Source organism: Aethalodelphis obliquidens, unplaced genomic scaffold (genome assembly GCF_003676395.1).
Source record: "Aethalodelphis obliquidens isolate GAN/ISIS:26980383/991018 unplaced genomic scaffold, ASM367639v1 scaffold11, whole genome shotgun sequence".
NCBI classification, from domain to species: Eukaryota; Metazoa; Chordata; class Mammalia; order Artiodactyla; family Delphinidae; genus Aethalodelphis; species Aethalodelphis obliquidens.
The window spans coordinates 25,823,822-25,851,643 of record NW_020837955.1 but is presented as its reverse complement, the minus strand read 5'-3'; the positions used below and the strand labels follow the sequence as shown (position 1 = coordinate 25,851,643).

Here is a 27,822-nt window from a genome sequence, read left to right as displayed (position 1 = left end):
CGGGCTTCTCTAGTTGTGCCGCTCAGGCTCCAAAGCATGTGGGCTCTGTAGTTTGTGGCACACAGTTTCTCTAGTTGAGGCGTGTGGGCTTGGTGGTTGTGGCGCTTGGGCTTGGTTGGCTTGGTGGTTGAGGCACGTGGGATCTTAGTTCCCCGACCAGGGATCGAACCCACGTCCGCGGCATTGGAAGGCAGATTCTTAACCACTGGACCACCAGGGAAGTCCCATGAGCTCATTTCTTTACAAACCTTTGAACTTCCCTTCTGTGGTTATGTGGTTATCAGTACTCGCTAGGGAGAATAGTAAAACAGTACTATTTCAGAATATGTGAACTCTTGCTCTTAATATTTTCTCAAAATGTTAGTTGTTTAGCAAAAATTTGATGAAAAAAGTATACATCTGAAACATACAAGATACTGGGTCGAATTAAAGAAAAACGGGGATATAAAAATAACTTTAGTTCCTTTTTGAAGCTTATTTGGTGTCCTATGACTGTTTGCTCTTGGTAGTTGGGAAGCCCAGGGAGCCAGTTAAAGACACGATGTTGGGTTCCTGTGTGTCCCTCTTACAGTCTTTGGATACGTTTCTCTGCTGCCAGTCAGGCCTGGTTGTCTGGCGGGGGCCTTCACTCTGCAATGCTGCCCTACAGATATGGGGAGGGCACTGTGGTGTGTGTTCCCCTTACCTGGTGTACGATGTAAGGGAGGCTCCCAGCCTTCACCATATCACCACCCACCCTCTCATCACCAGTAGTGGTAAAGTGACCGAAGGCTGATACAAGACGATCTTCACGATGACACCATGTACCTGTATTGCAGCGATTCCTGGGATGCCTTTTTACCAGGGGTCTAATGAAAATCCTGTTTCCTTTTTTCTTCTGTCTCACCCATTCCTTATATACCATCTTACTTTATGTTTTCCTTTTATAGCATCTTACACTTTTCATAGCCTTCCAGGATTAAGGGAAGTTCAGATTTTCCAAGTGCTGTCAATTCTTTTTGAAGAAGGTGCTTAATAAAGACCCTGCTATCATGATGTTGGTGAATTTCCTCCTTCTGGATAGGACAATGAGCTCGGGTCCCCTGGGAATTGTTTCTCATCAGTTCTTCCCTCTGTAGGTCTGAAGGACACACCAACTCAGGAAGACTGGCTGGTGAGCGTACTTCCTGAAGGATCCAGGGTTGGTGTGGACCCACTGATCATTCCTACAGGTGAGTAAGCATAGGCCCTTTCATCTTGGGTGAGGAAGTGTGTTCTAGAGGCCTCTCCATCCTCCCTGTTTGCTTGTGGGTTGTGGAACATTTGGAGGCTCAGCATGATTTGATGTCACAACAAAGGTCAAGGTGAGGAGAAGAGTTAGCACAGGGCCACGGGATAGCCTTTCAGAAGGTGCCAGGCTCTCAAAGCCCTGCTGCCTGTAAAGGGTGTTCAGTTCATAGCTAGACCACGTGTGTTTCTCCTCAGATTACTGGAAGAAGATGGCCAAGGTTCTGAGAAGCGCTGGCCACCACCTCATTCCTGTCAAGGAGAACCTTGTGGACAAGATCTGGACAGACCGGCCTGAGCGTCCGTGCAAGCCCCTCATCACACTGGGCCTGGATTACACAGGTCAGAACCACGGCTGTGCCCAGAAGGCCCCCGACCATCGGCCCCTTCACCTCAACGAAAGTCCTCTGAATCCAGGTCGAGCTTGAGCTGACTGGAGGATTTTGCCCCGCCCTGGCACGTGGGGCATTTGATGCAGCAGGAGTTCAGTTTGTTTCCACAGTTGCCACCTACTTGCCACCTACTTTGGCACAGTTTATTCTTGCAAAGCTCCTCTGGGCAGACCTGTGGGTGCTGCTGAGATGGCTTTTTTACCATTCAGTTGCTAACTGCCCCTCTAACGTGTCTTATTGGAAACAGACGACAGGTTTCTTTTCTTGTTTTGATTTAGTCACCTTGAGAGTTTTATTTCTTTATTTAAATTTTTTTCCTTCTCATATTTATTAATCCACGATCAGTGTCAACAGCTGATTGGGTTGTATACACACCCCAGCCTTAGCAGATTGTCTTTTGTTTTGTTTTGTTTTTTAAATTAATTTTTATTGGACTATAGTGAGCCTAGAGGTTTCTAGATTCCATTTCCTTTTCTTCTGTCAGCATTTGTACGTTTACCTTCCCAGGCGCCCTCCTCCTGTCTGTCCTCTGCTTTAGTAGCTTTGGGGTGTGGGTGGGTTTCTTTGGCTTGTGTGATAGTGGTGAGTGAGGAGCAAGTTCTGTGAACGTTTTGTGGGAGACGAAAGTGTGATTTATGGAAGAGTGAGGAGCGCAGAGGGAAAGGCCTGGGAGGTGGGGCTGCAGGGGAGGGAGCCTTGCTGTAGAAACGGCAGAGGAGAGGTGGATGGGGGATGTCTGGAATGTAGGCACATTGCCCAGAGGGGTCCTGGGAAGAAAGCATTACAGCCCAGACTCTCAGTCAAGTTTTAAACAGCATTTCCGAGCTGGTCTTCAAAGCAGCGTTTAGTTGTGGGGACAGCCCCCAGCTTGCTTTCCTTGTGACACCCTCACCTGAGGGTATTACAGATTAGGGGGATGGGTCCAGTGAGTGGCCCAGGGTCAGCTCAGCATTTTCCATCAGTGTGTTTTGAGTTTTGTTCAACTGAAGCAGAGGCTCTGACCTATTGCTTATAGAAGGGGGGAGAGCAGGTGTGGCTGGTAAAACTTCTGTTCAGCAGACACATGAGTGCCTGCTGTGTACAGGACACTGCTAGGTGCTGGGCGAATAAGACAGATGCCTGCTGTGTTCACAGGTGGCTGTGCCCTGTGTTACATGTGCTGTTTCATGCTGGGTGGTGGTGGGGTGAGCTCCTCTAGGACCGCAGTTTCATCCTGGGGAGAGCAGGGAGGCCGTGGCTGTGTCTGACAGTGCAAGTGTGATTTGGAAGTGGTTGTCACACTGAGTCAGACTGTAGAGAATTCCTCGGTCTTAGCACTGAAGGGCAAGTCTCGTATCTCCAGGAATGTAAAGTGGTAGGTGATATTCCCCTGACCTCTAAGACTCGGTGAGTTCTCTCTGCTGGGTAGTGTGTTATCAAAGCTCCCTGTACAGAAGTATAACTAATTGCTGGTTTTTGGGTGTTTTTTAAAAAAATTATTTATTTTATTTTTGGCTGTGTTGGGTCTTCGTTGCCTTGTGCAGGCTTTCTCTAGTTGCGGCAAGCGGGGGCTACTCTTCATTGTGGTGCGCAGGCTTCTCATTGCGGTGGCTTCTCTTGTTGCAGACCACGGGGTCTAGGTGTGCAGGCTTCATTAGTTGTGGCACACGGGCTCAGTAGTTGTGGCTTGCGGGCTTAGTTGCTCCAAGGCATGTGGCGTCCTCCCAGACCAGGGATCGAACCCATGTCCCCTGCATTGGCAGGTGGATTCTTAACCACTGTGCCACCAGGGAAGTCCCACTAATTGCTGGTTTAATTGTCTTGTCTTCCCTTCTAGATTGTAAGCCCCATGAGCTCAAGGACTGCATGTAGCTCAGAGCTGTAACCACAGTGACCAGCATGGTACCTGCAGATATCTATGCCTGGGAAGTGTAGATGCTTCATAGACATTTGTTGGATGAACAAATGAATTACTTTTTCTTTGAGGTAGTCGGGGCTCTTGACAGTCAACTAGCTTAGAGTCTCTTCTCATGTATGGGGCTTGAATCTGGGCCTGCTGTCTGCTCAGATAACATGCTCCCTGGGATATGGTGCTGGTTAAAAATGTTTGGAATGGGTTCTTTCACTTGGCTTCCGCAGGTCCCTGGGACCAGACCAGGGCTGGAGTCGCAAGTATGTTTGTTTCTTGCAGGCATCTCCTGGAAGGACAAAGTTGTAGATCTTCGGTTGAAAATGGCCGAGAGGAACGTCGTGTGGTTTGTGGTCACTGCCCTGGATGAGATTGCATGTGAGTGCTCTGGTTTCACTGTTGGGGTGTGTTACCCAGTCTCTGCGTTGGTTCTCTGGGAATCTGTGTGTTCATGCAATTCAGCTTTCTGAGTGGCCAGGGAATAAGCAAAAGACTGTCACCAGTGGGGTATATGATATGCCGAGTAGGATGGAGAAGTAATTATAGGGAGTCAGGGAGGGGAATGTAGCTTGGTCTGGAGCTGTATTACAGCCAGGGGCTGATGTTAAATCTGTGATGATGTCCCTCTCTGGCCAGTCTACTCAGGACTGTGACATCTCTGAGGAGGGACATCTCCAACAAACTTTTGGTGCCTGTCAACATTCGTGTGTCTCTATGGGTATAGAAGTAAGATCACAGGAGATATTTTTTTCTTTATCCTTTTCCTGTATATCCCCAAGTTCTTCACAATGAGGATGTTCTAGAAATATTTCTACTTCAGAAAACTCAGGAACTGAAAGTTCTTCAACAAGCCTTTTGGTACAATAGCAGTTTTTTAATCTTTAGACCTTAAACTATCCCCATGGAATTGTTCAGTGCCTTCTAGAACCTGAAGGAATCTTCTTAATATGTCTGCGATTTTCTGACTGGATTTGACCCAGGGTACCTGAGACAAGGCACTGCCTTATTCTTTGATTTTTCTCACTAGAGAAAGAAAGTTTACTGCACAGTATCCTAGCTCTCTAATTCCCAGTTCCAAACTTTGTCAAGAGTGTCAGTGATTTATATCCCTAATTAACTAAATAACTTTAACGTCGGAGAAAATAACATATAAAGCTAATTTCTCTCCTTTATTATTAAAAAGACACACATTTCCATTGCGGAAAACCTGGAAAGCGCAGAGGAAGTAGAAAGAAGAAAAAAAATCACCTATAATTTCCTTACACACAGAAAATCACAGCTAACATTCTGCACATTTGTAATTTTGTAGCTAGATTTTTTCCAGTGTATCGGGATACTCTAAGCATACATAAGCATAATTTTAAGTGAATATTAAATGTCTCATCATATGGTTGTATCATAATTTACTTAACCATTCCCCTACCTACGCCCTTTGAGTAATTTCCAATGTTCTCGTGCTTTTGTTAACATCCATCAGAGTCCTGGTGCATCACAATCCATGTCTTAGTTTCTGGTAATTTTCTTCCAACTTCTGGTTGGCTTTAGAGGTGGTGTTATGGATTAGGGGGGGCGTGCATGGCAGGGCTTTGACCATTTTGCCATGTACCTGCCGGAAAGGTTGCACAGGCGTGTGTGAATACACCCCTCTCGCCACACCCTTGCCAGCCCCAGGTGCTGTCATTTAAAAAGAGTGCTAGTTTGGTCTGATAGGTAAAACATGTTGCCTCATTGCTTTACTTTGCGAGGCCATGATGTTAAAATAGAGGCAGTGCTTTTTACGCCAGGGTCTTCTCTGCACTCTGATCCTCAGGAGAGCAAGCATTAGGCAGCTGGAAGTCCTCGGACGGGAGCTGTGCTCTCTGCTGGTCCCTCTAAGTTTCTCCAACACGCAGTGACCTCACTAGACCCCCTGACACTGGCCAAGGCAGGTCCTCCACCCAGCCGTGGTTCCGGGTGGGCCGCAGGCTCGGGTTTCATTCGTGGGCTGGAGCCCTGCTGACTCACTGCTTTTGTTCCTCTGCCGGGAAGCCCCGCCTTCCTGGGGCTCTTGACCCTCGCACAGAGGGCCTCATCTGGCCTCCCTCATGGGTGGGTCTCAGTTTTTCTACTCTAGGTCGTTCCCCTCAGAAGGGAGCGGGTGCTTGGCTCCGTCCCCTGTATTTGGGAGTGCCGGAGCGTTTTTCTGTGGCACGTCAGGCCTGCTAGGCCTGGCAGGTCACCGCCAGGTGGACCATTTCAACTCTTGTCTGGAGGGCATTTGTTGGGTTTTCTGACTAATAACTCTTCCATCCCCTTCTTGGGATGGTGATGCGGTAGCGTAAGAAACAGTTCTGGTGCCATCATTTGGCGGATATGAGCAACTGCAGCTCAGAGGTGGGACCAGGAAGTGAGGCTCCCAGCTTCTCTGAGAGATGCCGCCCAGTCCTTCCCTAGCGCGTGGAAGCTCTTCCCTTGCTCTACAACCTACCCCTTAAACTCTCACTCAGGCAGGTGACAGGAACTTTTTTTTCCAGGGCTGTTCAATCTCCGAGGATCGGATGTGGAGCACAATCCAGTATTTTTCTCCTATGCAATCATAGGACTAGAGACCATCATGTGAGTGTTGGCCCCGCACCTGAAAGTCCTTCCCCACGCTCCTCGGAGCCCCAGGCGCCCCCTTCTGGCCCGGGCCCACCAGCCTCGGCCTGACGTGTGCTAGAATGCTGCTTTTCTCCTGCCCTTTCCCTTTCCTGCCTCTCTTCCTTCCCCTTCTTGTCTTCCTTAACAGTAGATAATTATTTATATCCTGCCTCTCTTTTAATCCTGAAAATGATTTGAAATCTCTGAAAGTCTCTGTAGTACTAGGAGATAAAAAAAATAGGTGGTCAAGGACATCAGAACAAAACTGGAGAGAGTGAGGTTAGTTCACAAAATTCCTGCTGCAAAGTCTTGTTCAGGCCATACATTTGATTCCAGGTTTCCTAGCAGCCAATGCCAAGGGGAATGTGGGCTCTGTTATACAATCCTGGGTCCACGATGCATATAGACCCAGTCATTTTGGAAGGTCAGAAGTGACACAGAAAAACCCCCTGAGCTGTGCCTTGTCAGTTTATCTTTTAAACTGCTGCTTGTGGCCAACCTGCCATTGCTCTTCTTATTTGGATGGCTTTCTGCATTCAGACAACATATTTATTGAGTGCCTGTTATGTGCTGGGGTCTCTGTTAGATGTTGGGGTGAATGAGACAGACAGGGTCCTGGGTTAGAGTTGCAGAGATGAGAGGTTACCTGAGGGCATTTGGGCACATAGTGGGCACTAACTTGTCATTGGACTGGGTACGGGTGTTATTGGAGGGGCCTGACCTGGTCAGAGGAGGCTCTTGGGGAAAGTAATATTGAGTCAGAGATTAAGGGTACGTGTGGGTTAGCTAGGTGAGTAGGGGGCGAGGAGGAAGAGGAACGGTGATCTAAGCAGGGGAAGCAGCATTTTCAGAGGCTCTGGGCAGGAGAGAGCACAGTATGCGTGGAGGACCCAGAGTGGTCCAGTGTGGTTGAACCTGGAGTGGGAAGCCGGCAGGTGGGCAGGGCCCCCATAAGGAAGGCCTTGTGAGCCAGGTTCAGGAGCTTGGGGCTTTTGTCCTGAGGATGCTGCGGAGCTACTGAATGAGTTTTTCACACAGAACTACATGGTCAGGCTTGTAAATCATAAGGAATGTTATGATTGGAGTGAAATTACGGGGTGAATTATAATTGCTGCGAAAAATAGGGTGGAGAGGGAAGACTGGAGGCAGGGAGACCAGTTAGGAGGCTGTGGTACTGATCCAAGTGAGAGACAGTAGTGACCTGTACCTGGGCAGCGACTGGGCCAGGCTACAGCGAAAGCTGGAGAGGTTTGAGGGGTGTTTAAGCTATAGGTTCAAAGATCTCAATGTAGGAGTGAAGGAGGAGCATCAAGGAGGAGAGTGCCCAGGTCCTGGCTTGGGGAGTGGGGTGGAAGGTGACGGCATACGCAGGGCAGGGAGCGCAGTTTGGGGAGCAGGATTTGGGGAAGGCGTGGAGGAAAGAGGAACTGCTTGGCTTGCATGCCGGGAGGTAGAGCCTGTCGCTTGTGTGTGGGTCTGTGTTCTCGTCCTCTCACTCCTGTGCCCGCCTTTTCTGTCACCTCACCTCTGGCCCCTCTGCAGGCTCTTCATTGATGGCGACCGCACAGATACCCCCAGTGTGAAGGAGCACCTGCTGCTTGACTTGGGCCTGGAAGCTGAATACAGAATCCAGGTGCTTCCCTACAAGTCCATCCTGAGCGAGCTCAAGACCCTGTGTGCCAGCCTCTCCCCGAGGGAGAAGGTGTGGGTCAGCGACAAGGCCAGCTATGCTGTGAGCGAGGCCATCCCCAAGGTTGGTAGCCCCAGAGACCCACCTAAACCTGCCACTCCAGCTGCCGGGCCCCTTCCAGTCCTGGCGTCGTGCGGCTTGTCTTTGAAGCAGAGGTTGTTCAGGCAGATTTCCAGGACTGGCTGTTGGGTCAGAGGTGTCGTCTCCCTGGATGAGCCCTTTGGGCTGGAGTGTGAAGCTTTTAGAACCCATTGAGTTCTGTGTTTTCCAAAACGTGACATGAGAGATGATTTTAGGTGGTACACATTCATACATAGGTTTATTTAAATGTCTCTGTTTTAAAAGCGTTTTAACAGTTACAGAGAATGAACTAGTGGTTACCAGTGGGGAGAGGGAAGGGGGGAGGGGCAAGATAGGGATATGGGATTAAGAGGTACAAACTACTATGTATAACATAAATAAGCTACAAGGATATATTGTATAGCAGAGGGAATATAGCCAGTATTTTATAATAACTTTGAATGGAATTTAACCTTTAAAAATTATGAATCACTATGTTGTATACCTCGCACTTATATAATATTGTATATCAACTATAAAAAAAGTGTTTTAGTGTGTACTAGAAAAATATATGATTAGCATATGAGACCATATATTATAAAAATTGTTTCTTAAGAGAGAGTTGAGTTCAGTAGCCTATGTTGATTCAAAGATAGTCTAAAGAAAAGTCTTAGTAAATAAGGGTCCAGGGGGTAGCAGCTAGGGTAAGACCTGTGCAGGTGGTATGAGAGTATCTGAAGTTTGGGAGACACTACCCTACACCCACCTCTCCCACCACATTTCATAGTTAAGGAGACCTGAGGCCCAGGGAGGCTTTGGGAGTTGGGGATTTGTCAAAGGTCAAATGATACTGATAGCCCTGCCCTTGACTGAGCCCCTGCTGGGTGGTGCTAAGCAACTGACACCTTCCCCCTCATTTTAACTGAGGCCTGGCACGGGAGTTCAAGGTACCTTAGTTGTAGCCTTTTTTTTTTTTTTAACATGTTTATTGGAGTATAATTGCTTTACAATGGTGTGTTAGTTTCTGCTTTATAACAAAGTGAATCAGTTATACATATGTTCCCATATCTCTTCCCTCTTGCATCTCCCTCCCTCCCACCCGCCCATCCCACTCCTCTAGGTGATCACAAACCACCTAGCTGACCTCCCTGTGCTATGCGGCTGCTTCCCACTAGCTATCTATTTTACGTTTGGTAGTGTATATATGTCCATGCCACTCTCTCACTTTGTCACAGCTTACCCTTCCTCCTCCCCATATCCTCAAGTCCATTCTCTAGTAGGTCTGTGTCTTTATTCCCATCTTACCCCTAGGTTCTTCATTACTTTTTTTTTCTTTCTTAGATTCCATATATATGTGTTAGCATATGGTATTTGTTTTTCTCTTTCTGACTTACTTCACTCTGTATGACAGACTCTGGGTCCATCCACCTCACAACAAATAACTCAATTTCATTTCTTTTTACGTCTGAGTAATATTGCATTGTATATATGTGCCACATCTTCTTTATTCATTCATCTGTTGATGGACACTTAGGTTGCTTCCATGTCCTGGCTATTGTAAATAGAGCTGCAATGAACATTTTGGTACATGACTCTTTTTGAATTATGGTTTTCTCAGAGTATATGCCCAGTCGTGGGATTGCTGGGTCGTATGGTGATTTTATTTGTAGTTTTTTAAGGAACCTCCATACTGTTCTCCATAGCGGCTGTATCAATTTACATTCCCACCAACAGTGCAAGAGTGTTCCCTTTTCTCCATCATTTCTCTAATGATTAATGATGTTGAGCATTCTTTCGTGTGTTTGTTGGCAATTTGAGTATCTTCTTTGGAGAAATGTCTATTTTGGTCTTCTGCCCATTTTTGGATTGGGTTGTTTGTTTTTTTGTTATTGAGCTGCATGAGCTGCTTGTAAATTTTGGAGATTAATCCTTTGTCAGTTGTTTCATTTGCAAATATTTTCTCCCATTCTGAGGGTTGTCTTTTGGTCTTGTTTATGGTTTCCTTTGCTGTGCAAAAGCTTTTAAGTTTCATTAGGTCCCATTTGTTTATTTTTATTTCAATTTCTCTAGGAGGTGGGTCAAAAAGGATCTTGCTGTGATTTATGCCATAGAGCGTTCTGCCTGTGTTTTCCTCTAAGAGTTTGATAGTGTCTGGCCTTACATTTGGGTCTTTAATCCATTTTGAGTTTATTTCTGTGTTTGGTGTTAGGGAGTGTTCTAATTTCATACTTTTACATGTACCTGTCCAGTTTTCCCAGCACCACTTATTGAAGAGGCTGTCTTTTCTCCACTGTATATTCTTGCCTCCTTTATCAAAGATAAGGTGACTGGGCTTCCCTGGTGGCGCAGTGGTTGAGAGTCCGCCTGCCGATGCAGGGGACACAGGTTCGTGCCCCGGTCTGGGAAGATCCCACATGCTGCGGAGCGGCTGGGCCCGTGAGCCATGGCTGCTGAGCCTGCGCGTCCGGAGCCTGCGCTCCGCAACGGGAGAGGCCACAACAGTGAGAGGCCCGCGTACCGCAAAAAAAAAAAAAAAAGATAAGGTGACCATATGTGCATGTGTTTATCTCTGGGCTTTCTATCCTGTTCATTGATCTGTATTTCTGTTTTTGTGCCAGTACCATACTGTCTTGATTACTGTAGCTTTGTATTATAGTCTGAAGTCAGGGAGCCTGATTCCTCCAGCTCCATTTTTCGTTCTCAAGATTGCTTTGGCTATTTGGGGTCTTTTGTATTTTCATACAAATTGTGAAATTTTTTGTTCTAGTTCTGTGAAAAATGCCATTGGTAGTTTGATAGGGATTGCATTGAATCTGTAGATTGCTTTGGGTAGTAGAGTCATTTGCACAATGTTGATTCTTCCAATCCAAGAACATGGTATATCTCTCCATCTATTTGTATCATCTTTAATTTCTTTCATCAGTGTCTTATAATTTTCTGCATACAGGTCGATGACATGATAATATACATAGAGAATCCTAAAGATGCTACCAGAAAACTACTAGAGCTAGTCAATGAATTTGGTAAAGTAGCAGCATACAAAATTAATGCACAGAAATCTCTGGCATCCTTATACACTAATGATGAAAAATCTGACAGTGAAATTAAGAAAACACTCCCATTTACCATTGCAACAAAAAGAATAAAATATCTAGGAATAAATCTACCTAAGGAGTTGTAGCCTTTTTGACTGTCCTGCCCTGGGCCTCTCTCCTCCACTCAGCAGTGGGCCATCCTGGGAGGAGCCCAGGCTTGGCCCTCTAGACCTGGCCTGCCATTGCACCCCTGTCACTGTCACACTGCATGACATAGTTACTCAGAGCTTTACCTCCTTGGGGATCATGCCTGCCTTTGTCTCATGACAGGTAGGTATCTCAGAGAGAGAGAGAGCAAGGAGAGTGGAGAGAAGGAAAGCCCTTTGAGAAGCTCTGTGCTAGTGCAAGTGCAAGGTGGTGCAAAATCCCTCCCCCCTCCCTGTAACACAGGGCTGGATTCTAACTTGTTTTCAAATTGGGAAGGCTCTTCCCCGGCCCTTTAAGGCCCTTTAAGATCAGACCTTTAACAGTAGCTGATCCCTGAGCAGGAGCCTCCCCTCCCCCCTCATCCATCATGTGCGTCCCTAGACAGTGGGAAAAAGCCTCCTTTGTGCAGCCAGAAAGGGGTTGTTTCGGTCAAGCTTTGATCTGTTAGTGAACTCTGACCATGACCTTGGAGGTTTGAAAAGCAGTATCTCTCTGATGGCTGGCAGCCAGCAGTCTCAAAAAGCTACGGGGTGGGGGATAGATGAGAAATAACTTGTTTTATGTTTTTACTTTATCTTTTTGGATGAGCTCAAGCACCTTTCGCCATGCTCAGAGTCACTAACCAAAAAGGGCAGGTGTTCGGGCCCCAGGGGACAGCTAGGTGGGTCCTGAGTGGGAGCTCTTCCAATGATTTGTCTTAAGTGTGCTGTGCTGGGTGGAGAGGTGATAGCCTTGGTCTTGGGTGAGTGAGCCAGACTCGATTTCCCATATGACTGCCTTTCGCCCCAGGACCATCGCTGCTGTATGCCTTACACCCCCATCTGCATCGCCAAAGCTGTGAAGAATTCTGCTGAATCAGAAGGCATGAGGAGAGCTCACGTGAGTAAAGCAGCCTGTGCAGAAGAGGGGATGCATGGTGGTCAGAAGGCCCAGCTCCCTCACCTGCTGTGTGGCCTTGAGCCTGGCACAAGGTGGGAACTTCTCTGAGCTTTCCAGAGTTAATGAGAGAATGAAATAAAATACTGGATGGGCTAGATCTCTACATAATATAAAACACAAAAGGAGGTTGATGATGATAGTGTAGGTGATGGTAATGATGAAGGTGAAGCCTCTGAAGAGGCCTAGATTTGTGTTTCAAGGCCAGCAGTAGATCTAGAAAGATTTGGGGCCCAGAGACGGCTTTTGACAGTGGCCTGTCTTTCCTGCTCCAGTAGTACAGGAATGACCCCTCTGAGGGTGCTCCTGTGTGCTCTGAGGTGGGCCCCTTCCTGATTGTGCCTGAACTACTCAACAGCAGGGGAGCCCTTTCCCCCATAGTGGAAATCGCTGCACACTTGTTCACAGGAAATGCCTGCATGTAGAGCCCTGATTGCTGATGGTTTGTAGCCCTATAAGTGCAGCCCTCTCAGTATCACATTAGGGCTGGGCTTTGAATCTGCCCATCTGATTTTCAGTAATAACTTTAAAAAATGTCTCTGTTATTTGCACAGATTAAAGATGCTGTTGCCCTCTGTGAACTCTTTAACTGGCTGGAGAAAGAGGTCGGTTCTTAGTCTTTGTTTAACACATGGATATAGATTATTCAGAAATTATCTACATGTGATTCGAACTGTGGCTCTGGTTGACCACGAGGTCTAAGATCTTGATCTAATTTTAGTACTCTCTTTTAATAGTTCTTTGTGGGAATTTGGTGTGTGTGTAAAAATTCTTTAATTATGGACAGTAGTAACAAAGATGAAGAAAGAAATTCCTTAACAGAATGGATCCTTTGTGGTTAAGGAATTGTCTTATAACTAAGTGGAGTTTCATTATAAGAAAAAATGACTCTTATGATATTACAGGCAAGCTGACTGTGTTAAGAGAAAAAAGATCTTTGTGTATGTTTTGAACTTTAAGCCATAAAACTTTTTATATTAAATTGATTCCTGGGCATTAGTTTCTTGCCCTTTCACTCCTTGTAGTTGACAGGAAGGTGATTTCTTTGTGCTCTTATTAAACAATATCATATTTCCTTTAAATATTATATAAACAACTCTTTTAAAGTAGCTTAAATTGGAAGAAGAAAATATCGCCCTGATTCCCACTGGTGTAGCAGTTTTTTCCTCTTCGGCAATTGTTCATCTGTGTACATTGTTTTTTCAACATAAATCATTTTTACATGTGTCTCACTGTACAGCTATGATTTTGTATTTTATTTTATTTACTTATCATAGTGTGAGCATTTTCCATGTGCTTTGAGGTCTTTAAAAAAATGATTCAAATAGAGACTGTGTTTAGTAGCTAGACTGATTTATTTACCCATTCCTTCTATTTTCAAATGTTTTAGATTGTTTAAAATTTTTTTTGCACTTACCTTGTAATAATATCTTTGCATTTATCTTTTTTATTAGGATCACTTTCTTAGGATGATATCCTAGGTGGGGATGCTTTTTAATTTTTAAATTTAGGTGTATTAAGTTTTGGGAGTTTTCAGGATATGACACTGAGGGAAATAGTTGAGTGAAAAATTAAATGTATAGAAACGCTTCTACTTTTAGATGGCTTTAGTAAGAGCCTTTGGAAATTCCCTCCTTGTAAAGATGAGACATATGCTGTGTCCTATAGATTGGACAGTTGGGACATGGGGATTGAGGAAAAAGTAAGCTTTTAATGCACCTCCTATAATATGTAGGAGACGGATGAATTTATCACACCCCAGTGGTTTATAAGCAACTTCCTTATAGGTGCCCAAAGGTGGCGTGACGGAGATCTCAGCTGCTGACAAAGCTGAGGAATTCCGCAGGTAAGGATCACTGTGGGGGCCCATGAACCTTGTGCTCATTTCCTTGGCAAGTTACATGAAGCCGGGAGGGCCCCGATTCTTGGCACAGTAAAAACCTTTAAGCCACTCTGCTCTTGTGTATCTTTCTGTTCCAGGCAGCAGGCTGACTTTGTGGACCTGAGCTTCCCAACAATTTCCAGTACGGGACCCAACGGCGCCATCATTCACTACGCGTAAGGCATGCGGAGGAGCACGCTGCCCGGCTTTGCTGCTGCTTCTGCACAGGAGCCTGAGCAGGGGAGAGACATTATTCTACCAGAGGCCCTGGCGCCCACCTCCGTGTGTCTGTTGAGATTGTTCTTATATGGGAAATAGGACCTTGGAGGTCTTATTTTCTCTTCTTTGCTCTAAATCCTGTTGGGAGCCAACTCTTAGGCACAGAGGTTTCGCATTGACATTCTCGCGATGTCAAACGGGTTGTCCCTCTTTCCTTTGAGGCTGCAGTATCTGTATTCATAATCCCTGAATCTTAGTAGTTAGAATTTTTAGTGTTTTTCTTTTCTGACAGTGGCAGCCTTCTCGATGCAGTAGTCCAGACGTCCTGTGAGCTCCATCACCTCCATACCAAAAAAGCTTATCACTAGGTTGTGGAGCACCCTGCTACGGTTGAAGAGATAATCTGTAACCTCTCTTTCCTCCCCAGCCTATGGGGATTTGTACCACATGACCTACAAGAGCCCATGGACCCACAGAGCCATGCATCCCTGCACTGTGAGACAAAGGGGGCGCTGATGTATTTTAGAACTGCTAGACCTGCCTGTAGAGGTGGTGGGAAGTGGGGCTCCAGCTTCAGCTTCACCTGGCTTACACGGTTCTGCCTCGTGCGGGCATCTTGAGTCCTTTGCTCCCCACCCGTGATGTGCATAGTGAAGGAACACTTGGCTGTCTCACTGTGCTGCAGTGCTGTACGTGGGCACAAATTCCTGCCCCCCGCCTTTTTAATCACTTTCAGAGTTTTTAGTCTTGGGACGAATTTTGAAGCTGTTGTGTGGGAGACAGTCACAGATATGTGACTGTAAAGTTCTCTCACATTAATGCCTCTGTTCCAACATTAAAATAGCAAAAGGACTTTAGTTTTATCTTATATTTAATGCAGGTGATGAATTTCCTGGCTGGATACTACTCTAGAATTTTGCATATAATTAACACAATAAATAATTTCAGACCAAGGGGGGAGAATTTTGCTTCTCCTTTGGTGTCTCTTCGTTGTGGCTGTTGGAAGCCTGTTGACAGAGAGGGTGCTGAAACTGGGCCCGTGTCTGGTTGTCTCTTCTGCCAGTTGGGCTCGAGTGCCCACTTTCACCCTTATTGCCTGGAAGTGAAGGAGAACCTCTCTCGGCTGCAGGGCGGAGACTTGGAATGCTCGCGTCCCTTTTAGCTTTTCCCAGTGCAGCATATTGTCTGGAAAAAGGCATGGAGAAATCAGATCACTTTAAAAAATACCAGATGTTCATTTGAAAAAAGAGCTCCAGCATAAGAGCATCATGGCCCATTCCTTTCCCCAGCAAAAATCCTGTTAGGTTTTCTCCCAGACTGAGACACTGACCTTCTGCCTGTCTGGTGGTCTAGGAAGCAAGTGGGGAGGCACCTGGTGGGATTAGGACTGAGGGAGGGAAGTGGAGGCTGAGGCAGGGGCCTGGACCACCCCCCCCCCCCCCCCCCCGCCGCAAAAAAAAAAAAAAAAGACAAATGACTGCGGCTGCTCTCCTCCCACTTCCCAGCTTGGTCCTGTTGCTTCTGTTGATGATTATTTTTTTGTAGCTTTTACAATTATCTGATGAACACTTGTTTTCTTCCAGTCACAAATGGAGGAAGATACAAAGAAATATGTTATTTCCTTCTCCTGAGCTCTTTATCTGTTGGGGAGATAGGTTGACTAGGACTTTGAATAGTAGAAGGTTAATATGAGTTGAAATAATTAACCTATTGGGTAACTTTAGTGTGATATAATTTAAGGCTTACATAAATTGTTCGCACAGTACAAAGAACTCTTGTATTCCTTCCTCCCAGATTCAGGAAGCATTTACATTTGTGGAATAATTAATTTTTAATTAACTTTCTTAGGCCGGTCCCTGAGACGAATAGGACCTTGTCTCTGGATGAGGTGTACCTCATTGACTCGGGTGCTCAATACAAGTAAGTGAATCGGGGCTGCGTAGAGCTTGACTCCACTGAATCAAGGCAGATGAGTAGGTGGACAAGCCAGGCTCCAGCCGAGAGTGCTCAGCTGGTCATCTCATTCTGCGCCAGCCACTGATGGAATTGTTACCACGTCTTGTCCTTTTTTTCACCCCTTGTTGAAATAGCCCAGTTGTGATCCTGTTCCCACAAAAGACTGTTTGATAGAAATGTTTAGTCCTTGGCTGGAAGCTGTTAAACACTAAATAAATAACTGAAAGTAAGCTTTCAGAACCATTGGGAAGTCTTCTGCTCCAGCCCATACATCACCTGGCAGCTCCCCAGACTTTTAGTGGCCCCAGGGCCTTGTGAAGTGATGGCATAATTTTGAATGAATGAATGAGAAACGAGGGCTGTCCCTGAATTTCTGAATTTCCTTCTTCATGCCTTGCTGCTTTCACAGTCATCATCTAGAATAGTTTCTCAGAGAAACCAAGATTTGGTTGGGTCTTGATGTGGAACCCACGAGGAGGAGAGGAATAGGTGTTGTCTGCATTGAGAGCACACGAGCAAGGCCTTTTACTACTCCTTTCTCCACTTAAGTTGGGACTTTGCCTGGTGGAGGTGGAAGCCACAACCTAGCCTTGGGATGTGTGTGTTGGAGTTAATAAAAGCCTAGCGCTAAGGGTATTTGGATTTCTTGGGTAATGGTGTTCTAATGGTTCACTTCTAAATTTTAGCAGTATTCTGGAAGTTACTCTGTGTCAAGGGGTGGATTAGGGTGTTCTAAAAGATGCATTTGGGCATTTTTAGGGTCCAATAAACCGCTTGCCATCCTGACAGGAGGAATTAGAGTTTGACCTTCTTTTGCTAGAAACAGGTTCCTATTTACTTTGTCCACCTCCCTTTCATTCATAATCCCAGGGATGGTGTCTTCCGTGAAACAGTCCTCACATTGTAGACCAAGAGTGTGTGTGTCAGGGCCTGACTGAGTTCACTCCCACTACACTGGGCCATCCTTGCATTCACACTTTGTCTCATTTTTTTTTTTTTAACAATTTCATTGAAATATAATACAGCGTACTCATTTGAAGTGTACAATTCATGGTTTTTAGTTTATTCACGGAATTGTACAACTGTCACCACAATCAATTTTAGAATATTTTCATCACCTCAAAAAAGAAACAGCATTCCTGTTAGCAGTCGCTTCCCACTCTCTCTACCCAGGGAACCACTAGTGTACTTTCTGTCTGTTTGGATTTGTCTATTCTGGACATTTCATATACATGGAATTATATGGCCTCAGTGGCTGACTTCCGTCACTTAGTGTAATGTCTTCCAGGTTCATCCAGGTTATAGTGTGTATCAGTACTTCATGCCTTTTTATTGCTGAATAATATTTCATTGTATGTGTATACTACATTTTGTTTACTCATCAGTTGATGGACATTTAGGTTGTTTCTACGTTTTGGGTATTATGAGTGATGCTGCTATGAACATTCATGTATAAGTTTTTGTGTGGACATATGTTTTCGGTTCTCTTGGGGGTTTACCTAGGAGTGGAATTGCTGGGTCCTAGGGTAACTCCGTGTTTAACCTTTTAAGGAACTGTAAACTGCTTTCCAGAGTGGCTCTCCTATTTTATATGTCCACCAGCAGTGCATGAGGGTTCCAATTTCTCCACATCCTCATCTGTCTCACATTTGAGCAAAAGCTTATTCTGAGTGAAAACTAATTTGTCCTTCCTTTTGGAAAGGGATGGAACCACAGATGTGACTCGTACCATGCATTTTGGAACCCCTACAGCCTATGAGAAGGTAAGAGAAAACTCGAGAGGCCCTCTCTGCTCTTTGACAGTTCTCTCTTGTGAAAAGGATTGTATACATAAGTAAAAATTATATGTGGGGCAATAAAATAGCTCATGACTGTGGAATCAGGCTATCTGCTTTATGACATCCATTTAATTATTGGAGAGATTTTAAAAGCATTCTGTCTGCTAAGGTCAGAGTGGCTCAGATTCAAGTTTTAATAGCTTTGGCCTTCTCTTCAGTCAGGAAGTTTCTTTGGGGAAGGGAGTGGGGTAGTGAAAATATGCCTTTTTACGAACAGTGGCTAGATTTCATTCTGAAAGCTACCCCCGTTCTTTTTTCAAGTTCAGCATTCCTATTTGTAGGCTCAACTCGCTAGGAACCCTCTGAAATGACATGCACTGCTCAGTTTCTGGTCTGTCTGGCATGGAAAAGAGGAAACAGCTGTAAGGTAGAGAGATGTGTACCATGAGTCTGGAGACCGGGCTTCAGATCTTCTCTGCTGTTTACAGACTCCATGACCTTGAACTCAACACTTAGACCATCCATAAAAGCGGTGAGAAGAGTACTCACCTCCAAGGCTGGCTGTGAAGGTTCTGTGAGCCCAGCAGATTCTTGGATGATAGTCACTGCTTGGCAAATACTGGTTGAATCTCTGAGTATATCTCTTTTTCCAGGGAGCTCCTTCAGGAAGCTTGTCCAGGGAAGAGGGCTTTATTGGGTAGAGCAGGGCACATTTCCCAGAGTTGGTCCCTTGTGTCATTCATTTGCAGGCACCAGCAGATGAAGAAGGGTGTGACCTTGGCTCCAGATACCTACCTTTGGTGTGACTCTTCTTGTACTGTGTTCAATCCAGACCAGATTGAACAGTGTGGGGTTTAGTCCTGACTCTGCACCTTACTGGCAAGCCACTACCCTTCCAAACAGCACTTTTCTTGTCCAGGCAGTAGGGACTAAACCCTGAGTATAGATGGTGGTGAGGTGCACAGAGGCTGAAGCAGGGCTGCCTGGCTCCAAGGCCACATGCTGCCACTTATGAACTGCGTGACCTGGCATTCATCTATGAAGTGGGGATGGCAAGAGTGCCTCCAGTAAGAAGTGTGGGATTAAACGCACAGTGCTGTGCGCATCATGCCTGGCAGAGGAGTAGCTCAGTAAGCGTTAGCTAGTGTCATCAGTACTTTTTAGTACTTTTCCCCAGTCTTTCTGAGGCTCAGATGGCCGAGAGTATGGCAGAATGTTCATTACAAGGGAAAGACTTGTGGGGTCATCTCTCAGTCAGTTCTCTTTTATTAAATGGAATTTCAAGATTTTCTGGAAAATTGGTACCAAGGCCAAGGTTTTTCTCCACCACCAGATTTTTTTCCTTTTTCCTCTGATTTTCTCTGTGGTATTGCTACAAAACCTTCAGAGGCAAGGTTTTCAGAGCTACCCGAAAACGACAGGATTAAAACGTCTTTGCCAGTCCTGAACATGCCCTCTGGGTTTTCTTTGGCAGGAGTGCTTCACATGTGTCCTCAAGGGCCACATAGCTGTGAGTGCAGCTGTTTTCCCGACTGGAACCAAAGGTAGGTGATTCCTTCAATCATATGGCAGGCATCAGACGTGTCTAAGTTTGGGTGGAAGAACATGTCCTTCCCTTGCCGTACCAGCCCCCAGCCTACTTCAGGCCCATCCTGGGCAAATGGGGGTGCTGCATGGACTGAGCTGAGAGGACCTCCAGGGAGCCAGGCTTCGGACTGGGCCCAGGGTCAGGTGTGAGCCTCCCTCCTGACCTATTATGGTGTCGGGTGACCCATGTGGGTGGCTCCCAGGAGAGGGCAGCAGGGCATGACGGCCTCAGGGCCCCAGTGGAAGTTGGCGCAGCCTCCTGTCTGCCCTTCAGTGCTGGGCCAGTGCCTCCTTTCAGGACCCTCATTGGGATTTACTTTACTGAGAACCTGACTTGAGACATATACCTTTTTGCATGAGGATGGGTGGGTGGGCCATTGCACGGGGAGTTGACAAGACCTGGGCCTTGAGTCTGCTTAGGCTGGGCCGGCACTCATCTCCCTGGGCACCACTTTCCCCACGCTTGCAGTCTGGTTAGAATCTCATCTTGTAATTCTGAAACTGTAGGGTCCCAGCGCTGGGAAGGGAACGTCCATGTCATCTACTGCAGCCCTTACCTGCTACAGGCGACCATTCCTCACCAGCATCCTCCAGCTTCAGACTGAGCTCTGACTGGTGGGGGAGCTGCCCTCCTCAGGAGCTCTGACTGTGAGAAAGTTCTTCTTTGTGTTGGGCTGAAACCTGAATCCTCCAGTAACTTTTACCCGCTGGTTTCTGTTTCGCCTTCTGGAGCCAAACATAACAAATGTAATCTCCAAAGTGCTTTGCAAGTTGAAAAGTACTGTACAGAATCACCGAGTGCTTCTTACTGTGTCTTTCAGGCCACCTTCTGGACTCCTTCGCCCGCTCAGCTTTATGGGATTCTGGCCTGGATTACCTGCACGGGACGGGACACGGTGTTGGGTCTTTTCTGAATGTTCACGAGGGTCCTTGTGGCATCAGTTATAAAACATTCTCTGATGAGCCCTTGGAGGCCGGCATGATTGTCACTGATGGTAGGTGTCCCTTACCTAGAGGGTGTGCATGGGTCCTCTGGCCTTTCTGAAAGCTCTTTGTTGTTTCTTATATTTTCATTATTATAAAGTAAATTGGAAATAATTTCCCCCTCCTGAATTAAACAACAACAAACAACAACCTTTTTTGATTATAAAAGTGATAAATATTCATTGTAGAAGAAGTGAGACTATGGAACAGTATAAAGAAGAAAATGATAATCATTTGTAATCCAGACACCCAGGGGAAACATGGCTTAATAATTTGCTACGTTAGCTTCTTGTCTTTTCCCATGTCGTTACCACATCTTTGTGAATGTATTTTACTGCCTGCATCATTGTGTCTTATGGATATGCCCCATCATTTATTTGGCGGATCCTCTGTTATTGTACTCCCTACCCTGCAGCCAGTTCTCAGGAACTTCTGAGCCTTTCTCTGTCTGGACCTCAAGTGCCTATTAAAAGTGCCCTGCGGGAGGAGGCTCTCTGGGCTCTTACACCCAGATTGAGTGGCCCTTCATCTGTTTCTTGGGAAGCGCTGTCGTCCCAGGAGTGCAGGCTTCTCTGTGCTTATCTTCATGGTGGGCTGTTTCTCATTTTGGGGTTTGGTTTGTTTTAGAGCCAGGGTATTATGAAGACGGGGCTTTCGGAATTCGCATTGAGAATGTTGTCCTGGTGGTGCCTGTGAAGACCAAGGTGAGTAATTAGGATTTTGTTTTTTAAATTCCCTTATTCCTTAATGGGGGAGGATGAGGACTTTTGTCCTTGGAACCAAGAGCATGTCATTCTGGGGCCAGAATGGAGCCTCCTTCCCCTGATAGTGGTGCCTCTCCTGGAATTCATTCTCCTCTGCAGAGCCAGAAGGAAAATCCTTAGTGAACTGGGACCCTGAACTGGACCTCGTGGAGCCCCAGGCAGCCCCCTGCTGCTGTTAGTTGGGGCTCCGAGCTTACTGGAGGCAGCTTCTTGTCGTCAAGCCGCCTCTGCTGTGGGGGAGGGGTGCTCGCTTAAAGGCCCCTTCCAGACACTGAAGCAGAATCTCCAGGGCTGGGGCCCGGGAACTATTTTCAACAAATGCCCCAGATGATTTTTATCAGGTAAAGCTGAGGAGGCCCGAGTTACCCCCTGGGTCGGGCCCCACAGGTGTGGTGCCCTCTGGAAGACAGGTGTGTCACCCTCTCCCCATCACGTTACCAAGAGGTCACAGGCTTTAGGTGCTGGGCTTGACCTAGAAGACGTGTTTGCTTCTCCTCCATGGGTGATTTTGGACGTGGAACCGTTGGAGGGAGGTGGCTTCCTCAGTCTTCAGGGAAGCTGACTGCAGGAGTCTGCTCTCTGCTTGCACACTCATGTCACTCTTCTTGAGAGTGGCCTCTCCCCTCACTCCCACAGGCCCCGCCAGGAACAGAGACCCAGCGTGCCCTGTGTACCCTGGCCATTCCATGCCACGTGCACCGGACAGACCTGTTACCTGTCACCTGATGGGCCTGGCTGGGTCAAGGCAGGCTGCACGGTTGATGTCAAAAAAAAAGGGATCTGCTGGGGAACTTATGCCTTAGCAGAGGCTCGAGAACCAAAACCAGAGCTCCCCCTGCTTCCAGACACCCTCTGTGCCTCTCCTCCATCACAGCAGGCAGGAGCCTTGTGGACCTGCTGCTGGGAGCCCCTCAGCACTCTTTGGCTCTTCCTGGTGGCACAGGCTATGGTTTGCACAGTGGAGCAGCTCTTGGAAAGTGGCATCCGCTGTGTTCATCGTGTCTCCCGTGTCTGTTAAAAATGGTGACCAGCTAACCACGTCTCGATTCCTAGTTACACCTGGCTCTGAGGGACGGTCCTGTCGGGTGGGAGTGACCTCGTGGCGGGTCATTGTGGTAAAGAGGAGTAAAAGCTTCTGTTTTCTTCCTTCTCCCACAGTATAACTTCAGTAACCGGGGAAGCCTGACCTTTGACCCTCTAACTTTGGTTCCGATACAGACCAAAATGATAGATGTGGATTCTCTTACAGACAAAGAGGTAACAAGGAAGCCTTGGGGGAGGGCAGAAGCGTGTGGGGTGGAGAGCTGCCCTACGTTCTCTCCTCCGCTGTCACTTTTAAGTTAGAGCCTAGGCCAGCTGAGTTGGAAAATCCTAGGTCTCCTGAGGACTGGAGGTGCTTTTCCTGTATTTTTGGGTCTCAAGGTAGATACAGCCCTGCTCTCCTCACTGTTGGGGATGGTAGGGCTTCACAGGTGGGAATGAATAGTGTGCTGTTGTTTTCCAGGAGGGCCAGAGCCATAGCTGCCCTGAGGCGTGTTTAGCAAACATGGGCATGTGTCTTCCCTGCATTTTTGTGGGTGGGTGGGGCCATTGCACACGCCAGATTGTTTTCTTGTGTTGCGTGAAACTAAGGAACTGAGAAGCAAACGCTATTACCATATGCCGAGTTTTGTCACAGGCAGGGAGAGAGGTTGTTGCTCTGGGCTCTGAAACCCGTCACAGAGCAGACGCACAGCAGCGCTCACCTGTCAGGCTCAGAGGGTGACAGGTCTTGGAAGCCCTGCAAATCCCAGCACGGGTCCCCAGGCTCGTGAGGCCACGTGAGGCGGCAGGCCCAGGAACCTGGAGTAAGGCTTGAGGGATGGGGCAGGTGATCAGGGTCAGAGCAGGGACAAGGGTCAAAACAGGGTGGAAACAACACCACCCTGTCTGTCTGCTGTGAAGTGGTCAGGCCCAAGCCAGGAAGCCAGGAAGCCAGAAGCCAGAAGGACAGGAATTCCAGAGCAAGGCAGGCAGGCAGCAGTGCAGCAGAAGGCAAAGGCAGGCGCGTGGTGCAGCACTCGAGGGATGAGAAGTTCTTGTTACCAGAGGCAGCCACTGGCCTCACCCCAGGGGCTTCTGAGGCAGAAACGTACCCTCAATGGAGCCTGCGTGGGCCCTGTGCTTGGCACTAGAGGAAAGCGCCTCTGAGGGCTGAGGAGCTCCCTTCTGCAGGGCCGTGGAACGGGCTCCTCCCAGCCAGACGCTCCCCTCTGCCCCATCCAGCTCACAGATGGGTGACAGAGGAAGGTCATCCACTTGCTGCTTCGATTGCCTCTGTGCTTGGGCACCTCATCTTGACCGCCAGTGCCTCGATTCAGCCAAACGTTCCCGCTCACAGCACCCAAACGAGCCCTGCTGATGCTGGTTTATTCAGGCTGTAGATGGATACACAACAGGCAGCAGCCTGTCAGCAGCACAGTGTCAGGTGTGTCTTTTCAGCGGGAAGAGTCTCTCCTGCGGCCCTGGGCCTCTTCTCCGGTCCCACAGGGCTGGCTTAGGTGAGAGGGCATGACAGCACAGAAGTGAGCACGGCAGCCACCCTGCTTACAGCCCTCTGCCCAAGGAGCCAGTCTCTTCTTGTGGCCCTCGAGCACAGCTTCCAGGGTCTTAGCAAGGGACCCTCTACTAAGAAGTCACTTTACCCTCTTGGAAGCCCAAGGCTGTGGCATCTGCCAAGTGATTCCAGGTCACATAGGCCTTGCTGTCCGCGTGAAGTGTACCAGTCAGGACACATTTCTCCCGCGTGACCTTCCACTTTATCCAGGGAAATAGTGCCTGAGGAAGGTTAAGCGAGGCCATTTTTCCTTGGGGGAGAGTCTTTTTAACCTGTGACTCCCCCGTGACATTGGACAGAGACCAGTGCTGTCTGCCTGGTCCAGTGTTCATTACTGTACCTTACATGCCCCAATCACTGAACTATTCTTTTAGCCAGTTAGTTTTTATAGGACAGATAATATCTTCTTACCTTGGAATCATTAGCAAGTTTCCACAAATTACAAGTAGAGGACAGTATTTAATATTCCAAGCAGAGTGTATTTATTACCTCTTTTAGCAAAAGTGTTCATTTCCCATATACCACTCAGTAAATCTGGGGCTTCATTCTGTCTTAAGGCATCGTAATACCCCACAGCAAGATGCTGTCCATTGGGCTTTTAAAGTACCAGTCATTGCCCTTTACCGTCTCCCAGTCTTAGTAGAAACTTTAGGGAGTTTTGGGGTTAGTGCTGCATTCCCATCGATTTGTCACCAGGTGGCAGCAGAGGACTTTGGTTGGACATGAATGTGTGTGCTGTAGGCTGCCAAGGCTTTTGTGACGTTGCTCCAGCCCCCTGCGGTGGCGGGTGCCCCAGCTTGCCCCAACCAAAAGGGTCTTGGGAGTGTCTCTGTGGCCCCAGGCTTGCTCCTGTCTGTACTGTTGAGCTGCTTTGGACGGCAGGCTGCCTTACAGCCCTGCCTGGCCTTGCTGCTGATATGCAGCCGTTTGCTTGTGTTTGATATCCGACCCCTCTTCCCCACCTCTTATCCGTGGGCCTAGGAGCACCAGTTGGGTCAAAGTCATCGGCGACACCAACCCGTCTGTCTGATGTGATGTGGTCAGGCCCCCTTCGGGGCAGTGGGGAGCATGGGTTGTCGTCGTCTTGGCAGAGCGGGCTTCCCTCCAGCCCTCATCCTCCCTCACTCCTCACCCAGAGGAGATTGGCAGAACCCTTGTCATCAGGTTCAGCGCATCAGTACCCCCTGCCCCGTCCCAACAGACAGACACACACACACACACACCCCCCAAGTCCGGTCAGGTTCCATACTTTACCTCTTTTCTATCTCCTGGTGTGGTGGCTCCATTCATTTGAGGCTCTGAAGGTCAAGCTTACTCCCAGCCTCACCCTGCAGCAGCGCAGGCCTTGACCTCCAAAGGCTTTGGGCGCATCCAGACGGCCACACTCACAAGACCCTCACCGGCTTGACTGATCCTAGTTTATTCAGCTTTGTAGGCGGACACGGGATAGGAAACTCAGCGCGTTGGCAGGACAGCCTCAGGTGTGTCTTCACAGCAGCTGAGGCAACCAGGGTGGGTGCAGGAGCTGTGAGACCCCTGCCCCCACTCTCTCGTCATGGCTTCCAGGGGTGTTGTCGAGGGGGACACCCGGTTACAGGTTACTCTGCATCCAGAGCCACGGCTTACCGTCAGGCATTCGTGGTTCCCTCACCGTCACTCCAGTCCACATGCAGGTCGTTCCAGGAGCATTTTCACCACCGGCCATGTGGCCTCGTCCCATCTATTTCCAGGGAGGTAGAACACAAGGAGGTCGCTTGTCCATGAGCAGGGAGAAAGGGTTTTGTGCTCCTTTACTCATCCTGTGATCTCAGCACATGGTGCCTCACTGCTCGCTGCGCAGCCTTTGGTGAAGGTGTGATGGTGAGACCACATCTGTATTCCTTCCCTCTTGCAGTGCGACTGGCTCAACAACTACCACCTGACCTGCAGGGACGTGATCGGGAAGGAACTGCAAAAACAGGGCCGCCAGGAAGCCCTCGAGTGGCTCATCAGAGAGACGCAGCCCATCTCCAAACAGCATTAATACCTGTTTGTTTTTGTTTTTTTAAACGCTCTGGGGAAAGGAAGAAGCCTGGCCCACCCCTGACATCTTTTCCCTTTCTCTCCTTCTTCCTTACCTTCCCGTTTTACTTTTAGACTCTGAGAAGAACTGAAAATCTTCTTATCCTCTTTGATATTTTCTTGCAAACACTCTTTTATGAATTTTTTTAAAATTGTTGAGAATGAGCCAAGAATAAATTGCTGTCCCAGAAGGAGGATCGCCACAAAGCCAAAAGCCTGATCCGGGGGATGCCCCGAGCAGCTGCAGGGAGTCCTCTGGCCAGTGATGGTGAAGCAGTGAGTGCTCTGCGACAGTCACGTTCCAGGTGCTAGTCCCTTGTTCATGATCCCCTTCATGCGCACGAGACTGTATTTATGACCAGTGAATAAAATGTCAGAACGTGCTTCATCTCCGCCGTCTCTCTTCTTCCGGCACCATCCACCCTGTGTGTGGGGTGGGCTCACGTCCAGGGCACGTTTTCTAGGTGGAAGGACCCCTTTGAGGAGAGATTCCCTGGCCTCCCCGCATATTTTCTGACTTACTTTCAAGCCTCTTAAGTCTTTTCTCTAGAAAACCTAATATTTTGTTGAGTATTCTAAGTTTTTCTTTCCAGATTTTAAAATACATCATTGATATTAAAAAACAACAACAACAACAAAAAATCATGTCGAAAGTGGCAGTCTACTGTGGTCTACCCTACAGTGGACAGTGCAGGCGTCTCATTGTCTCACTACTTATAGACAGTGGTCTTTGGCAGGTGCCTGCTACTCCCTATCTGGCTTTCTCTGGACTTGCGCATGAGGGGCAGCCTGAAGGGCCGGCAGAGCTAAAGCCCCTGAGGCCTCAGACCATGATGGTTGGGCATGGGAAAACGGACTCCTCTTCCCTTGGCTGGGATGTCCGAGGCGTGGTCTACACTGCCTCCTGGGGTTTCTCAGTGGGACTGAGCCCTCCTTGCCCACTGTGGGAACTTGTTCAATAACACACCCTTTATTTTCTTCCTTCCCTTCTGCGTCTGACTTTCCCTTTCTCCCACCAGTGTTTCCTGGAGCTGTCTCCCATTAAACCACTTACATGCAAATCCTTGTCTTTGGGTCTGCTGCTTTAGGAACCCAAGTCATACCCCATAGGTATAACCACTATTTGCTATGTATTTTTGCCAATTTCTTTCTTTGTATTTAGCATTCATTAATATATAGAAAAAGTATGTGTGCATGGATAAAAGAATATTTATGCACACATACACATCATATGCACAGACATTGGGCCATTCTGTACATATGCAATTTCCTTTTTTTTTTTTTTTTTGCGGTATGCGGGGTACGCGGGCCTCTCACTGTTGTGGCCTCTCCCATTGCGGAGCACAGGCTCCGGACACGCAGGCTCAGCGGCCATGGCTCACGGGCCCAGCCGTTCCGCGGCATGTGGGATCTTCCCGTACCGGGGCACGAAGCCGTGCCCCCTGCATCGGCAGGCGGACTCTCAACCACTGCGCCACCAGGGAAGCCCTATTGATTGATTTTTAAATGTTAACCCAAACTTGCATTCCTGTGACACCTCCCACTTGGTCATAATTTTTTGGCTTTTTAAGTATATTGCTGGATTCACTTTCTTAATTTTTAAAAAATAATTCTAAAACATCCATGTTCACAAGGGATGTCAGCCTGTAGTTGTCTTTTCTTATAATATCTTTGTCGTACACTGATTTTTGTATGTTTATCATTTTTTTTAAATGTAAGCAAAGTTATAACTTTTCCTACAGACACTTTTTATTTTATTATTTAAATTGAGGTATAGTTGAGATACAATATTATATAAGTTTCAGGTATACAACATAGTGATTCACAATTTTTAAAGGTTGTATTCCATTTATAGTTATTATAAAATATTGGCTATATTCCCTGTGCTGTACATGGATATAT

The 27,822-nt window shown here is 47.4% G+C and overlaps 1 protein-coding gene across 4 annotated transcripts in view; it reads left to right on the top strand.

Moving 5' to 3' along the window:
* The window catches only part of XPNPEP1 (X-prolyl aminopeptidase 1), a 54,417-nt gene extending 28,114 nt beyond the window's left edge, over positions 1-26,303 (top strand). For 2 of the 4 annotated variants that reach the window (XM_027112543.1, XM_027112545.1), the window contains 16 exons: positions 1,119-1,211; positions 1,465-1,608; positions 3,829-3,924; positions 6,060-6,141; positions 7,708-7,918; positions 11,947-12,036; positions 12,648-12,698; positions 13,881-13,939; positions 14,074-14,151; positions 16,043-16,114; positions 17,853-17,913; positions 19,403-19,472; positions 20,337-20,510; positions 21,127-21,203; positions 22,422-22,520; positions 25,754-26,303. In XM_027112543.1, the coding sequence (XP_026968344.1) occupies positions 1,119-1,211; positions 1,465-1,608; positions 3,829-3,924; positions 6,060-6,141; positions 7,708-7,918; positions 11,947-12,036; positions 12,648-12,698; positions 13,881-13,939; positions 14,074-14,151; positions 16,043-16,114; positions 17,853-17,913; positions 19,403-19,472; positions 20,337-20,510; positions 21,127-21,203; positions 22,422-22,520; positions 25,754-25,882 (1,586 nt within the window). In that variant the 3' untranslated portion in view covers positions 25,883-26,303. Of the gene's footprint in view, positions 1-1,118; positions 1,212-1,464; positions 1,609-3,828; positions 3,925-6,059; positions 6,142-7,707; positions 7,919-11,946; positions 12,037-12,647; positions 12,699-13,880; positions 13,940-14,073; positions 14,152-16,042; positions 16,115-17,852; positions 17,914-19,402; positions 19,473-20,336; positions 20,511-21,126; positions 21,204-22,421; positions 22,521-23,528; positions 23,731-25,753 lie in introns of all 4 variants that reach the window. The other 2 variants (XR_003433916.1, XM_027112544.1) reach the window with 2 other exon arrangements.
* Positions 26,304-27,822: the final 1,519 nt, after the last annotated feature.